The sequence below is a fragment of the Desmodus rotundus genome, chromosome 1 (genome assembly GCF_022682495.2).
Source record: "Desmodus rotundus isolate HL8 chromosome 1, HLdesRot8A.1, whole genome shotgun sequence".
Classification (NCBI taxonomy): domain Eukaryota; kingdom Metazoa; phylum Chordata; class Mammalia; order Chiroptera; family Phyllostomidae; genus Desmodus; species Desmodus rotundus.
The window spans coordinates 5968855-5984970 of NC_071387.1; the positions used below are offsets into that span (position 1 = coordinate 5968855).

Genomic DNA, 16116 nt, shown 5'->3' on the forward strand with positions numbered 1-16116 from the left:
AGTTGCCCGCGATGTCCTTCCCAGACGACAGATCCCTCCCGGCGACAGACGGATCTTGAGTCCAGAGCCGCCCCTTCCTGATGCAGAGGACCGGGATCGGAGGGTGTGCTCTGCCAAGGGCACCCTCTCAGCCCGGAGTCGCGCCCGCAGGCGCCGCGGCTCCAGGTGAGCCGGTACCGCCCCGGCAGCGTGACGTGTGCGCGGAGACGGATCTCGCCGCGCGGTCTGAGGCACCGGAACCTCCGGTCCTCCAGAGGGCGCTGCCCAGCCCGGCCTGCAGACTCGCCTGCTGAGCGGCAGGCCCAGGTGGAGCCTCGGGAGCCCGGAGCCCCGGATCCCTGGGTCCCCGGAGCGCGGAGCCGGAGCAGCACGGCTCGCACGCGGCCCGCTCTGCCCCTGGGGGCGACGCGACGGCGGAAGGTGTGCGGGGAGGAGGCTGTGCAGTTCCCGCGGCCGAAGCCGCTCTGGGAGGCGAGGTGCGCGGGCCGAGGACGCCTGCGGGGACGGAAGGCTTAGGGAACGCTAGAATGGAGGCTGCGGGCTTCGCCGACAGTGGGGTTACTGGAGATGTTGTGCAACACTGCTGTATCTGCCTAGGGAGGGTAGCTGAATGGCCGGGTGGGGTGGGGGGCGGGGCCGAGCGGGGAGCCTACCTTCGACTTTGTTCATAGGCGAGAGTGGAAGGCTGACGGCTGGGGTGGGGGTGCTGCTGTTATTGACACCAAGTAGGCACAGGGGAGAGGGTGGGAGTATCAAAGGGTGCTGTGAGTGGGGAGGGCTGGAAATCGGTAGCACAGAGAAAGGCTGCAGGGGCAGGTGTATTGGGGTCGGATGTTCCCCTTGGAAGGATGGAACCCTGAGAGCTGGAGAGGCGGAGGGCGGGGTTGGTTGGGCCTTAGAAGGCAGGACGGTCGGCAGGGTTTGGGGGAAATTGGGCGGAGGGTGGTTGACCCCTCTTGCTGCTGTCAGACTTGGGGGCGTAATGATGGGGCGGGGAGCAAATGCGGCATGCTCTGGGTAGGATGGGGGAGCGTAAAGCTCAGCTAGCAGTATTTGAGGCCCTGGGTTTGGGGCGGGAGACCGGGGACTGGAGGAGAGTGGCCGGTGCCGTGGTGGGGAGCCTAGTCTTATTCCCCTTCCTTCCCAGCCACCATGTTCAACCAGCTCCAGCAGCAGCAGCTCCAACAGCACCTGCAACAGCAGCAGCAGCTGCTGCAGCTCCAGCAGTTGCTCCAGCAGTCCCCACCGCAGGCCTCACTGCCCATGGCCATCAGCAGGTGAGTTCCCCGCACCCCTTCATGCGCGGGGTTGGCCGATTCCAGCCCTGCCACTGAGATCCATGCCTTGGAAACCCCCTTCCCAGCCCTTATTCCCAGGGGCATGCCCCAAGGGGGGGGCAGGGAATGGAAATGAGGGGTCTCAAGAAAGAGGGCAGGTCTGACTCTCCCAGTAACCCTCTGACAACCACTCTCAACACACAGGGGGCTCCCCCAGCAGCAGCCACAGCAGCAGCTTCTGAATCTCCAGGGCACCAACTCAGCCTCCCTCCTCAATGGCTGTGTGCTTCAGAGAGCTTTGCTTCTGCAGCAGTTGCAAGGTATGGCTACAGGACCTTCTCATTCCGTCTTAGTGGCAGCTTCCCAGCAGCCCCGTCACACTGAGAATCCCAGCAGATCCACACAGTAACCCTGAGAGGGAGCCACTGTCAGCGTCCTAGTTCACAGAGGAGGACACCGAGGCTCCAGGAGGTGCACGTCCCTAAGTCACTCAGTGGCCTGCAGGTCTGTCTGATCCCAGACGTGTGCCCATGGCCATGGTGCTGGCTCCGTGCACAGCACTCGGTACACTTCAATGACATTCAGATTAGATGAGGCACTGGATGGAAAGATCTGTTTTGACCATCCTCCTGCCTGTCCCATTGGGCAGATGAGGAAGCTGAGGTCCAGAGAAGGAAAGTCATTTACCCTGAGTCACACAGCACCAGCAGTGGCTGAACTAGACCAAAGCCTGGGCCTCCTGGCCCCCTGGATCTCTGAGGGGATGTTTCTAGCCCTGAGCTTTAAGCCTGTGCCCTTGCCTCAGTTTCCCCTTGTGGAGAACAGTTTCTCAGCTCTTCCTTCCAAGATGCTGCGCCTGATATTTTCCAAGATACCCCACCCCCTGTGGGAGTAATCCAGGGGCCAGCTCATGTTTGGCCCCAGCCTCTCCCATAGGGTAGGGGTGACTTGCTGGGCTGGGCACTGTGCTGAGGCCTTACAAACCCAAGTCCTTGACTCTGCTGACAACCCTAAAGGAAGGTACACTCATGATCCCATTTTACAGATGAAGAAACTGAGGCCCAAAGAGGGGTCACATGCCCAAAGTCACACAGCAAGTGGGTGTTGATTGGAGAGAGAGTTAGAGCCCAGATCTTACTACGGATGTGACAGTTGTCGCCCTCAGCCCTGCCAGGGCCGAGTGGCTGTGAATGGCCCTGGGAGCTGACTTAGAAACGACAGATAAAATTGTGCACCTGAAACCTATGTGATTTTAGTAACCAATGTCACCCCAATAAATTCAGTGAAAAATCAACAGCAATAAAAGAAATGGCAGATAGATGGGTAGAGAGATAAAAGTCCACACAGGGACCCCCAATCTATACATACATATCCCCGCCCTCTTCCCCCCCCCATTTTAAAAGTTACACTCTTCAAAGACAGGTGAACAGAATATTTTAGAGGATAAGAAAGCCCAAAATAATTGTAGGTAGATTCACTCACCTCCTGAAGAGAAGTCACACCTGCCAAGGCTTCGGTGTATTGCCTCCCATGTTTTTCTGGCCACCAACTCGGGGGTTTGCATTTGATTGTGGTTCTTGCTGTAAGTGAAAGGCTGTATCTTATTCCTTTTTCACTGGATAGAAGGGCATGATCATTATCATATAATTTGACAGTCTCTATAAGGATTATTCTTTAGCAGCTGTTTAATGTGCCACTGGAGGGAATGTGCCCTTGTTTACCTAAACCTTCTCAGGGTTTTTTTTTTTTTTTTTTTTTTCTGTTTTAAATAACACCGGGGTGACTATCACATTTGCGACTATTTTCTTAGAATGAATTCCAAGAGTAGGATGGCTGGGTCGGGGTGGGGGGCGGCTGTTTCTCAGCCCTTGGTAAGTATTGCCGAATTGCTTTTCCAAAGGACTGGACCAGTTTGCAATGTCAGCAGCTACGTATGACAGTACCGGTCTCAGCGTGCCCACAGCAACATTGGGTATTACGTGCTTTTTTATATATATGTATACACGTACATATGCATATAACTTACTAATGTGGTTGGCCAAAAAGCTATATCCTCCATGTTTCGGTTCACTTTCTTGGAGCGCTAGTGCAGCTTAACATTTTATAATGGTCTGTTAAGCATTTGTATTTCTTTTTGTGACTTGCCCATGTCCTTCGTCAGTTTTCTTTTGGAGTGTGCCATCTTTCTTTCACCTCATTGTAAGAGCTGGTCGGCATTCTCTCTCTGCACGTGTTTGTCATAAGTTCCTGTGAATCGAACACTTACTGTGTACAAGGCACGCTTGCATACCTCGTGCAGTCCTCGTGAAACCCTGCGCGTCGGACACTGCATCCCCCACCCCCCCCCCGTGTTACAGATGAGGGACCTGAGCCTAAGAAGGGGGGGCTGACCTGCTCAGGTCCAGAGCTTGTACTGTGGGGTCTGGATTTGAGCCAGCTCTCACAGCACATCCGACCCCTACCCCGAACCCCTGTGCTTCTCGTCCCAGCCTTGGTGCAAGAATTCGAGCTGGCTTTTATGGTTCAAACACTTTGCAAGCACTGGGCTCCCGAGTCTGATGAGGTGCCCGGCCCCAAGGAGTTTCCCCCGGGTGCTGGGCAGTGGGAAGTAGGTAAAGCGATTGTGCAGGTGGTCAGCCCCACCTGGGAAGTGCTTACAAGTGCCTGGTTCCCAGGGTAGCTGGAGGGGGTGGAAGAGGGTCTTATTGTTCCAGGGACCAGTCATTTTGCTGGTTCTCCCTGTGGGTCCTGTGCTGGGCGTTTCACATACTGGAAGGCGCACCCCAGAGCATGCCTGCGGGTGGGCAGTGTCGCTGGGGCACCGACCAGGGAGGCATCTGGAGAGAAAAGGCAGTGTCCTGCGCCTTGCCCGCTAGAGCAGGAAACCAGCCCCAAAGCCCCTCCCCACCGATGCCCAAAGTGGGACTGGGCTCTCAGCCGTCATCTCTCCCAATTGGCTGACCTGGGGTGGGAAGAGTCCCTGTTGAAATTATCTGTGATGTTCCCGTTGTGCTTTGGGGGCCTGACCCCTGACCCTAGCCTCTATCACCCAACCCCAGTTATAATCCCTCTTCTCCCATCTTCTTGCCCACAGGTAACCTTCGCAGCTACAACCTGGCAACCCCGAACCTGACAGCCCCCAGCCTCACACCCCCACAGCTGGCCACCCCAAATCTACAGCAGTTCTTTCCTCAGGCCACTCAGCAGTCCCTGCTGGGCCCCCCTCCTGTCAGGGTCCCCATAAACCCCTCCAAGATCGTGCTTTCAGGGCGGACGCCCCCGAAACGGGCCCGGACACCCCCCTCGACGCCCCCCTCCACCACCCCCGATCACAAGGTGAGTGGTAGCTGAGTTGGAGCAGGTGGGGATGGGAGAGGACTGGCCTGGGTACCAACCCAGCTCCCCACTCTGGCTCACACTGGGCCTTTGGGCAGGTTACACCTCTCTTTGTGCCTCAGTTTCTTCATCTGTGAAAAGAGCAGGAGGTGGATTGGGCCTGTGTAGTGTTTCCCAAACTTCAAATATTCCCTAACCCCTGATGCGATCTTTGCTGTGTCCAAATACTACCAGTGTTACAATTTACCTAAAATTTCTCTTTTTGAAAAATTTGAGATATAATTGACATATAACACTGTATCAGTTTTAGGTGTACTCTGAGTACTCTGACAGTTCTTAAAATCAGCACTCCCAGCCCTGCCTGGTGTGGTTCATTTGGTCGGAACATCATCCCGTATACCAAGAGGTTGAGGTTCGATTCCCAGTCAGGACACATGCCTGCCTGGGTTGCAGGTTCAGTCCCTGGTTGGGGCCTGTACAAGGGGCAGCACATCGATGTTTATCGATGTTTCTCTCCCTCTCTCCCTCCCTTGCCCTCTCTCTCTTCTTTTGTTAAAGATTTTATTTATTTATTTTTAGAGAGGGGAAGGGAGGGAGAGAGGGAGAGAAAAACATCAATGTGTGGTTGCCTCTCAACATGCCCGCGACTGGGGACCTGGTCTACAACCCAGGCATGTGCCCTGACTGGGAATCGAACCAGCAACCCTTTGGTTTACAGCCTGCACTCAATCCACTGAGCCACACCAGCCAGGGCTCTTGCCTTCTCTCTAAAATCCATAAGCGTGTCCTCAGGAAACAACAACAACAACAAAGCGGACTGTCCAGTGGAAGTAAAATGCAATCGTATATGCAATTTAATTTTTCTAGTAATCACATTAACCAAATGAAATGAAACAGGTGGAATTAATTTTATTCATATATTTTATTTAGCCTAACAAATTAAAAATTGTCACTCCAATATTTAATCAATATAAAAAATGAATGGGGCATTTTACTCCTTTTTCTGTGTATGTACTAAGCCTTTAATATCTGATGTGTATTTTATATTGAAATCTTGGCTCGGTTTGCCACATTTCAAATGCTCAAAAGCCACCCACGCGTGGCTGATGACTTCTGTGGGGCTAGCTTTAAGCTAATCAGCCTCTTCTCAGTTATATAAAAAGGAAACGTATCACTACCTAAAACTTTAAAACCAGAGTAAAAACAGGTCCCTGGGGTGAAACAATGGTAAGTCCCGAACTTGGCAGTGTTGAGCTCTGACGTTCTGAGCCCCCAGCCCTGGCCCCTCCAGGGTTCGACAGCTGGTGAAAGCATCAGACGGGAGGCCCCCCAGAGGTTCCCAGGCCCCTTCATGTCTTGGGGGCTGTGGCAGCCGCTCTCGGGCAGGAGCGTGTTCACAAGAGCGGGTGGTGGAGGGCAGGAACACTTTCTGAAAGGAAGCAGGATTCTTCTTCTCAGACAATGCCTGTGGAAGACAAGGCAGACCCCCCAGAGGGGTCTGAGGAAGCCGCAGAGCCCCAAGTGGACACACCAGGTGAGGGAGGCTGCTGGTCCTTCAGAGGGGCTGTGGGGTGGGGCCGGTGGGTGTGGGGTTGGTAATGGAGACAGATCTGGCAGGCAGGGATCTTGGTGGGGGGTGAGCCCAGGCTCTATCTCCCTGAGATTGTGCCTAACCTGTCCCTGGCAGTCCCTCATCTGCCCTTCATTCGAGACCAAGCCTCTCCTCCCTGCCCAGATGACTTTGCTAAGGAGAAACGCACTTTAGAGCCTGAGCCAGAGTCCTGTGAGGCGACTGAGCCTCCAGCTAAAAGGTCAAAGAGGTAATTGATGCTGGACCCCTGCTGGGGCTCGGGAGCCCTGCATTCTCATTTCTGCAAAGGCGGGAGTGGGTGTAGGTGGGGGCAGGACCATTCAGGGGAGCTGAAGCCAGGGAAAGGCCTTGGCCTCTGGCTCGGAGGAAGGTCGAACCTAATTCTGCAGCTCACTGGAGAAGGTCCCAGGCCAGACAGACTCTGGAGTCTTCGCTGTGACTGAGCCACCTGGAGGCAGACGAGGTGGCCAGGTTGGAGGGGTGAAGATACGTGGATGTGCACCAGGGACCTCAGGGTGGGCAGAGAGTGGGTAGCCTCGGATTTATAGTAGCAAGTTGTGGTGGGGGGGAGCAAGGGATCCTGCCAATTTATTTAGGGGCAACCGGGGTCCTGAGAGCCAAGGGGGCCTTGCCCAAACACCCAGCTGGGACGTGGTAGAGTGAGGATCAGAACCTGGTTCTTGGCCTTTCTTGGGATCCCTATAGGGCCGTCTGGAAGACATGAGTTTGATCTCCTTTTGGTCCTTCCTAGCTCAGAGGAGCCCACAGAGAAGGGACCCTCAGGGCAGCTGCAGGCGAAGGTCCAGCCACAGGCCCGGATGACAGCACCGAAACAGACGCAGACACCAGAGCTGCTGCCCGAGCCACTGGAGGCCCGAGTCCTGCCGCGGTTCCAGCCACGGGTTCTGCAGACGCAGGCCCAGGTGCAGCCACTGACTCAGCCACAGGCCCCACCAGCAGATACCCAGGTGCAGCCAAAGCTGCAGAAGCAGGCACAGACACAGACCTCTCCAGAGCACTTAGTGTCACAGCAGGTGCCGCCAAAGCTGCAGGAGGAGGCTGAGCCACTGAAGCAGGTGCCACCGCAGGTGCAGCTGCAGGTGCAGCCGCAGGCACAATTTCAGCCCCCGTGGCAGGCACAGCCTCAGCTGCAGAAGCAGGCACAGACACAGACGTATCCCCAGTCCCAGGCAGGAACACAGGCAAAGGTCCAGCCACTGGAGGAGCCACCACAGCAACCTCCAGTGCAGTTGCCAGTGCCGCCCTCGGACCAGGCCCAGGGGCAGGCTCAGACCCAGCCACAGGTGCCGGCATTGGAGCAAGCACCCGTGCTGGAGACACCGCCCAGTACGGTAGAAGCTGGAGCGAGTAAGTGAGCGCTGGTTCCCAGCTGGCCCGGTGATGGGACAGCTCTGCCCAGCCCCCTCTTTCCTCCCCTGGCACCGTCCTGCCCTGACTGAGTGCTGCCTGGGACCAAGGGGTAGACCTAGAACTGGGCTTGGGAACGTTCACACCAGAGGCTTCAAGGCCTTGACTGTGAGCACAGCAGGTGGCCCTTTGGCCCGGGTCCCTCTGGGTCAGGTGGGAGGCGGGCCCTGGGAAACAGCACGTCTGTCATTCCAGGCCTGGAGGAGGCCTCCCCGGAGCCAGTGGGCGCCCAGGTCAGCATGGAGGAGAGCCAGGAGGAGCTGACTAGTGGCCTGGATGTGGGAGAATGTGAAAAAAGAGCAAGAGAGATGCTCAGGGTGGGTAGAGATGCCATTGTGACAGTGTGAGGGCCACAGTGCCCAGTGGTCAGAGGGCCTCTTTCTGCCCCAGCCCTGCTCGGGGACCCCTTGTGTTCCCCCCTGGGGCATGTGACCACAGCACTCCCCCTGGGCTGTGGGCAGCACAGAGTGGGGTTGACGGTGTTCCGCCAAACTCTCCTGCTGCTGTATTGCCCTCACGTGCCTTTGCTCTGAAGATCTGGGGGCACTTGCACTTGGGTGACGAGGGTCCCTTCCAGCCTGCTCCTCCCAAATAGAGCCTCTAGTGCCCTCACCTGGGTGATGTGTTCTCTGCAGAGAAGGGCGGCAGCCCCTGCTGGGGTTTGGGTCCCGGCTCCCCTCCGCAGTGGATTGTGGCCACACCCACTCCCTTCTTTCTGTCTGTTTTTCCATCTGTCATGTGTGGGTGGGCGGGCTTTAGATTTAGGTGGGCCTGGGTTTGAACCCTGACTGTAGTACCTTTTACCTGTGTGAGCTTGGGCAATCATCTAAGAGCTCAGAGCCTCAGTTTCTCCATCTGTAAAGTGGGCTGTCAGGCCCGAGGAGACGATGCTCATAGGTATTTGGTACAGGGGCTGGCTCACCATAAGCACCCAGCTGGTGGTAGCTCTGCTCCTGCTCCTGGTGCAGGTGTGGGGTGCCGGGGGCTCCCTGAAGGTCACCATCCTGCAGAGCAGTGACAGCCGGGCCTTTAGCACTGTATCCGTCGCACCCGGGCCACGTTCCAGTGACTCAACCTCCGCCACCCCCACTGCCGCCAGCACGCCCTCCGAGCAGGCTCTCCAGTTCTTCTGCTACATCTGCAGGGCCAGCTGCCGCAGCCAGCAGGTGCTGCTCCCGGGCCGGGGGCGGTGGGTAGGCTCTGTGGGGGGTCTGTGTGGGACGCCCAGGTCCATGACAGCCTGCGTGGCCACGTGGAGCCCCATGGGCACGCCCCTGCTGGCGGCCATGCATTTGCTCAGAAACATTCTGTGACCTGCGATGAAGGCAGGGCTCCCAGTCAGGCAGAGCCGGTTTGAATCGGCCCTGACCAGCTGTGTAGACCTCAGAAGGCGAATTCACCCCTTGTGCCTTGGTTTCCTCATGGGTCAGACGAGGAAACATTTAGAACCCAGTATATCAGGTGGTTTTGAGGGTTCAGCAACTTGACATTGAAGTCATGGCCCAGGCCCAGCCTGGGGTGCACATGGCATTAGTAACAGTGTTACACCCGTATTATTACTCCTGGCGCTGTTGGTGCCCCTGTCACTCTGGACCTTGTCAGCGCAGAGCCAGGGGACCTTGTCTTTGAGGCACTCACACAGGCTCCAGAAGGAGCAGGGGCCCTGGCTGGTGTGTGCTCACTCTGTGCCTCAGTTTACCATCCTCCTCTGGCACCCACAGGGTTGCTGTAAGAGAAATGGCCTCACAGCAGTGCTGGGGCGGCCACAGGGCCGAGGTGGGAGGCCTCCTAGGCCCCAGTGCTGACTGCGTGCAGGGGCCCAGTCCTCACTCCCATCCCTGACTCCCTCCTGTTGCAGGAGTTCCAGGACCACATGTCGGGGGCCCAGCACCAGCAGCAGCTCGGGGAGATGCAGCACACGAGCCAGGCCTGCCTCCTGTCCCTGCTGCCTGTGCCCCGGGATGTCCTGGACAGAGAGGACGAGTGAGTGTGGGGTCTCAGAGGCTCAGTACTGGGGGGTGGGCAGTCTGGCAGGCCAGGCAAAGCTGAGAGGGGCCCCGTACAGCCATCTGCAAGGTCTGCCTTTGTGTCAGGCATTGCCCTCCCCAGAGGCCTCTTCACACCAGGAACTGTGTGACCTTGGACCCCAGTTTTCCTTGTCTGTAGAACGGCCTGCCATGGGGTGTGATGGAGGAATTTGTGAACCAGACAGTTTCTTAAGGTTCCATCCAGGCAGGAACACTGTGCCCACCCATGCAAGAAGGCAGAGTGGGTGGTGGCACAGGGGCTGCTCCCCTGGCATTTGTGCGGACCCTCCCACAGGGCCGTGATTTTGAGGGCCAGGTCACCCTGGGGCTTGAGGTTAGGGCTACCTTGGGTCTCCCCTTTGTGGTCATGGGTGCTTGCTCAGGCAGAAATGTCAGCCCTGCTGGAGTCGGAGACGGGCTCTTGGGGTGGGAAGGTAGAAGCTGGAGGACCTTCTGTGACCCTGTGGCAGTCACCGAGGCCTGCAGGGGCCAGGAGGCGCCATCCTTGAGGGAAGCAGGTCTGTGTTGGCTCAGGTCACCCTGGGGGACCTGGGTTCTGTTCTCACGGGACGGCTGCCCCTCAGCTTCAGGTCTCCTGGTGTTCCAGGAAAATCCAGAAACCCAGGTTTGTATGTGAAATCTCCCAACTTCAAAAGAGCTAGTTCAGAACTGAAACAAAACAGACCCTGTGGAGGCCACAAGACACCCTTTTGCCACCAGGCAGGCCCTGAGGCAGGGGTCAGGGATGTGGCCCTGAGCCTTCACAGAGGGTCCCGGCTTGAAGTCCCCTCTGCGGGTGAGGGCACAGGAGCCCTGAGCGACAGGGAGCACCCTCTCCGAAGGCAGCTGCGCCTCTGTTCGAGGGTGTCACTTTGAGAAGAGCTTCCCTGCGTGGCTTTGCAGTGCGTTCTCGAGCTTGACACCTCCCCCTGCCCCCTGCCCTATGAGTCACACTCAGGCGAATTAATCATCAGCACAGGCGAAAGGTGACTCACAAGGATGTTTCTTGCAAAGTTAATGTAATGCCGAAACAATGTAACTGGAAATGGTCTAGGATACCCAAAACCAGTGGATCGGTTAGGTCGGTTCAGGCTCGTCCACATGGCGGAACAACTGACTAGTGGGCCGGCGGTGGGAATGCACGATAAGGCAGAGCAGGCACACGACGCAGTGCCCGGTCAGAACAGGTTCCAGGCTGCATTTGCAGAGTGAACTTGATGCTGTCAAAGCAGCCTCACGACACAGGGACACTGGGCGGATGCAGCCCAGACTCTTAACAAGCTTCGGGTGGAGGGGATGCCTGGCGTTGTCTCCTGTGGACAGCCCCCCTGAATCCCGACCCGGCCCCCCGAGGCCCGGCAGACCGGGCAGTGCTTCAGACCAGCTGCCTGTCCTTCCCTCACCTGACACTCAGGATGGGGCCAGGCCTCGGGGATTCTGGGTGGAGTCCTGGGTCCCCCAGAGCTCCCCACAGCCCAGGGCAGGTGGAGGAGGGATTCGGCCCTGACAGTTCACCGTGAACAACGCCGTGGCAATGGCACTTTGGGGCCTCAGATGGGGGCCCGGCTTCCTTGGATGGGGACAGGTCCAGGAATGGGGCGAGGGGCAAGAACAGCTCTGGGAAGCATGGGGCATTTAGACTGGAGGGTAAAGAGGAGTTTTTAAGGCCAGAGACTCTAGTGTCACTCACTGTCCTGGCGAGCCTCTGGCATCCCAGATGCTTGTAACTCTCATTTCTCCCCCAAGTCTCCTTGGTTATTCTTTTTTTTTTTTTAAAGATTTTATTTTAATTTATTTTTAGACAGAGGGGAAGGGAGAGAGAAAGAGAGGGAGAGAAACATCAATGTGTGGCTGCTTCTTGTGCGCCCCCTACTGGGGACCTGGCCTGCAACCCAGGCATGTGCCCTGACCCAGAATCGAACCAGCGACCCTTTGGTTCGCAGGCCAGTGCTCAACCCTCTGAGCCACACCAGCCGGGGCCCCTTGGTTATTCTTATGTAAGTATTCTTCCAGATGAAGCTCAGAACCATTTTATTAAGTTTCCTAAAAAGATCCTGTTGGAATCGTGCTCCACTCTCCGAGCAGCCGGGAGAGCCACTGTCTCTCCGAGAACACGGTGTCACATCGCGCTGGGCTTGTTTTGTCTGTTGTCATTCAGAGACCCTCCTCTGAGGCGCTGGTGCAACACCTGCCAGGTCTACTACATGGGGGACCTGATCCAGCATCGCAGGACGCAGGACCACAAGGTACAAGGCCCGAGTGCCTCAAGGGCACCCACGTGGGCTGTCTCCGAGCTGAGGGCTGGGAAGGGCGAGCCCAGGGTGGGAGCGCAAAGTCAGCGTCAGCCTTGGTGTCCGCAAGTGCGGCTTCTCCGTGAGTCAGCCGTGCTTCCTCTTTGGGCTTCCATCTCCCCATCTGTCCGGCGTGGGCAAGGCACCATCTGCCCTGCCACTCAGCCACTGGGGCTCTCGGGGCTCCCCATGGCGGTTGTCCTCTCTCCCTGTCTTGTCCCTGTTGCCATCTGCCATCCCATCTCAGAGCCAGTGGCACAGGGAGGGGCCGTGTTTGCCCATGTTCTGGTACGGAAGCGGAGGTGCAGCCAGCTGATCACAGATGTGGTGGCCTGCAGGTGGCAGGCGAGGCCTCACTGGGTACTGCCTGGCTGCACCTGGGGACACTGCCCGCCACCCATTTGGCCTGCCCTCCTTTCCCCAGATCGCCAAACAGTCGCTGCGACCTTTCTGCACCGTTTGCAGCCGCTACTTCAAGACCCCCCGCAAGTTTGTGGAGCACGTGAAGTCCCAGGGGCACAAGGACAAAGCCAAGGAGGTAACTGCAGCTCCCTCAGAGGACCCGGGCCCAGCGGTCCAGAGACGTGTCCAAGGCCACACCGCAGGTTGAGATGTGTCCCAGCCCTAACGCACAGCAGGAATTGGGACTCCCAGGGGTGTGGGGTGGATGACGTGTGGCACCTCAAGTGCCCAGAGCTGACCTGAGCCCAGGCCTGCTCCCCTGGGCAGCTGAAGATGTTCGAGAAGGAGGTAACCGGCCAAGATGAGGATCACTTCATCACAGTGGATGCTGTGGGCTGCTTTGAGGACGATGAAGATGAGGAAGATGATGATAATGAAGAAGAAGAAGAGGGGATTGAGGCTGAGGAGTTCTGCAAGCAGGTACTTGGGGGGAGGAGGGAATGTGGGAGACAGGGTGGAGGCTGGACCCCGAGCCCAGGAGGGACCTCGCCCCACCTCCCAGGGGCCAGGAGGCACTGTGCTGGCATTTTTAGGCACTAACGCTTGCTCCGACTTAGCAATAACAGTAACTCTATTCTACGTGACTATGTAACTACATATCACCATGACTATAGGGTGGCAGTGAAACAAGCGAGGGCCTCTACGCTGGCTGAAATTCTGACCTGCGTCAAGGGAGGGAAAGGGCGTCCTAGGCCGAGGGAACAGCATCAGTAAAGGCACGGGTGGGGGAACCATGCGGGGCGCACAGGAAACATCAGCGTGAGATGCTGCTGAGGATGCTAGCTAGCTAGAGCGTCATGGCTTCTGAGCACCAACTCCACACCAGGCGTGTACCAAGCACTTTCCTGGCAGAGTCTCACGGACTTGGATGCCAGGCTGTGCTTGGAACACCTCTGCTACTCTGTTTCCCGTGAGCAAGGAGCTGGAGAAACGGGGATTCTTTTCAGTTTAACAAATGTTTCCGGAGCCCCTGTTCCAGGCCAGGCTGTGGTGCTGGACACCAGGGATACGTGGGGACCGAGGCCTGGCCCCTGCCCTCACAGACCTCACCCATTAAGACAGGGCAGCAGAAGGGGGCACAGAGGGACTGTGGATGGAGGGTTGCCAGGGTGGCTTCTAGCCCCACGCAGGTAGGGGTGTGGCTGGCTTTGCCACTCAGTGTCAGCCGCAACTCCCAGGTGAGCCCCTGCCATCTCTGAACACGTTGCCTCTGCTCAGAAGCAATAGTCCCAACTCAGGCTGTGAGGAAGGCTCACAGCCAGGGTGGCAAACGGGAGTGGTTGTCACTCCTAGAAGCCATGTTTATTTGCCCGGTATGTGATGGAAGGCACTGCCAGGCATGGTGATGCTGGCGTGGCTGGAGCCAGGTGGCCTCATCTGGAAGGGGCTTATGTCCAGCAGGTGAGACGAGGGGTCCTAGATCACCTGACACCATCCCCCAGCACTGAGGTCACTGCAGCATCAGGTAGGAACTCAGGGAGCTGGCAGGGGCCCCACGGTTAAGAGCGAAAGCAGGATTTGGGGCCCACCGGGGTTTACTACCTTGCTCCTTCCTGAACCAGCTGCATAGCACCAGGCTTGAGAGTTAACGTGCCTGGGCCTCAGCTTCCTCTTATGGAAAAGTCGTGAATCGTAGACGGCTGTGAGGATTCAAGATGACATATGTGATGTGTTTGGCACGCCTGAAATGGATTATGGCCATTGTGGGAGCAGGAGGGCTTCCTGGAGGAATGGACTGAGTGAGCTGAGCCTACAAAGTATAGATTGGGAAGGGTGCCCTGAGAGGCAGGTTCAGCACGTGCAAAGGCTCAGAGAATGCCACCCACAACCTTCCTAAAGTCAGGGGATGGTTCAAGAGCATGGGTGGGTTCCAGGGCCCCCCATCCACATTCAGGAGTGGGACGTCTGGGGGAAGCCAGATCCGAGGCCTCGCTTGCATGTCTCCAGGTGAGGTCCAAAGGTGTATCCAGAGATGAGTGGAAAGACTCAGAGACCTACAGCCCCAACACTGCGTATGGTAAGACCCCAGAGCTCTGGTCCCAGCCTCAGGTGACCCCCCAGATCCCAGCCACAGCATCCTGGCCAGATAGCCTATCTACTAGCAAAAAAGGCCGATCCATTGTTGTTTGAGGTAACTCCATACTGCCTTCCACGGTGGCTGCACCAGTCTGCATTCCCACCAACGGTGCAAAAGGGTTCCTCTTTATGTCCTCACCAGCCCTTGCTTTTTGTTGATTTGCGGACGATAGCCACGCTGATAGGGCTGAGATGATAACTCGTTGTGGGGGAATAAAAGGGCCCTAAAGAGGGAGGCGCATGCAGCTGGCGTGGGGGAAGGTGAGCACGCAGACCCTGCTGTCCCACAGGCGTGGACTTCATGGTGCCCGTCATGGGCTACGTCTGCCGCATCTGCCACAAGTTCTACCATAGCAACTCGGAGGCAAAGATCTCCCATTGCAAGTCCTTGGCCCACTTCGAGAACCTGCAGGTGAGCTGGGCCTCCCGCCCCACCCCGCCCTGCCCTGCCCAGGACTCCGCCTCTATCCAAATTAACGGGAGTGACGGCCAGTGGCCACTTCCCCCCTGTGCTGGACATCAGTCCTCGGGCACACCCCACTGCCCTCAAAGGGAGTAAGAAAATCAGGGTGGGGCTGGACTTCTCTGTTCTTTCTCCAGGGGGTGCGGGGATGGTGCTGAGGGGCCAGGCTGTCAGCTACAGAGGTGCAGCACTCAGGGTCACACGGCATGTCCAGTGCTGTCTTAGCAGGGTCGGGGGAACAGCTGCTGGCCAGGGTGCATCAGGGAGGGGGGAAGCCCTGCCTCACCTGCGCCCTCTGTATCCAGAAATACAGGAAGACCAAGAACATCAGCCCCGCCACCAGGCCCGTGAGCCGCCGGTGCGCCATCACTGCCCGGAATGCCCTGACAGCTCTGTTCACCTCCAGCGGCCGCTCACACTCCCAGCCCGGCCTCCAGGACACAGCCAAGGGCCCCAGCAAGGTGACGGCCCAGTCTTCCCAGCCCCCACCATTTCGGCGCTCAGCCCGGCTCAAAACCTGATAGAAGCTCCCCATACCCACCTGGCCTGGGTTCAGATGGATGCTGTTGAGAGTCTGCGTGGAAACTTTGGCATGGCATTTTTACTCAGAACCCAATAAAAGAAGGTAGTTTGGCTGCCTAGTCCCACCAGCACGTCTGTCTGGGCGGGCAGGGGGAGGGGAGCACCCCAGCCAGCCTTAGCCTGCGCCCAGCCTCACCAGGCACCCGGATAGCCAGACAGGTTCCCCAACCAGGGACTCTGGGATTACAAGGCCCTTCCCCGCTCTGAGCCTCAGTTTCCCTCTTAATAATGTATCAGGGCTAGGAAAGTACCTTCAAGTAAGATCTCATTTAATCTTCACAGCAACTCTAGGGGGAGGTCTTGGTACCCCCAGATTCCAGATGAAGAAACTGAGGCCTAGCCAGATAAAGTGACTTGCTGAAGGTCATGTGTCTGGTGAACGGCCAGGATTTGATCCCGGCCTGAGCTCTGGACCCTTGTGCTAGCCTCTCCAGCTGGATCCTGCGGAAGGTGAAGTGCAGGGAGGGCCCTGGCTGCTCCTCTGCTCGTGAACTCAGGTTCATGGGGCTCCAGCAGGCACTCTGCCCTTCCTGTCAGGTGACCCAGGAGGAATCAGCAGTGGGCGGAGCCTCATCTGAGTTGG

General features: G+C 57.5%; 1 protein-coding gene across 11 annotated transcripts; it reads left to right on the plus strand.

Annotated features, from left to right (window-relative positions):
* Nucleotides 1-261: 261 nt before the first annotated feature.
* Nucleotides 262-15586, plus strand: CIZ1 (CDKN1A interacting zinc finger protein 1). 11 transcript variants are annotated; one of them, XM_045196836.3, is made up of 17 exons: nt 262-476; nt 1148-1277; nt 1482-1597; nt 3178-3249; nt 4372-4613; nt 6057-6147; nt 6301-6433; nt 6956-7572; nt 7828-7949; nt 8601-8798; nt 9491-9615; nt 11818-11905; nt 12375-12488; nt 12662-12832; nt 14360-14429; nt 14779-14900; nt 15257-15586. In XM_045196836.3, exons 2-17 carry the CDS (start codon nt 1153-1155, stop codon nt 15470-15472), a joined length of 2622 nt encoding a protein of 873 aa, XP_045052771.2. In that variant the 5' UTR covers nt 262-476; nt 1148-1152; the 3' UTR covers nt 15473-15586. The 11 variants fall into 11 exon arrangements, with proteins under 11 accessions (XP_045052771.2, XP_045052773.2, XP_045052774.2 ...); XM_045196838.3 differs by having other exon boundaries at nt 12680-12832; XM_045196839.3 differs by having other exon boundaries at nt 6349-6433.
* The last annotated feature ends 530 nt before the right edge of the window (nt 15587-16116 follow it).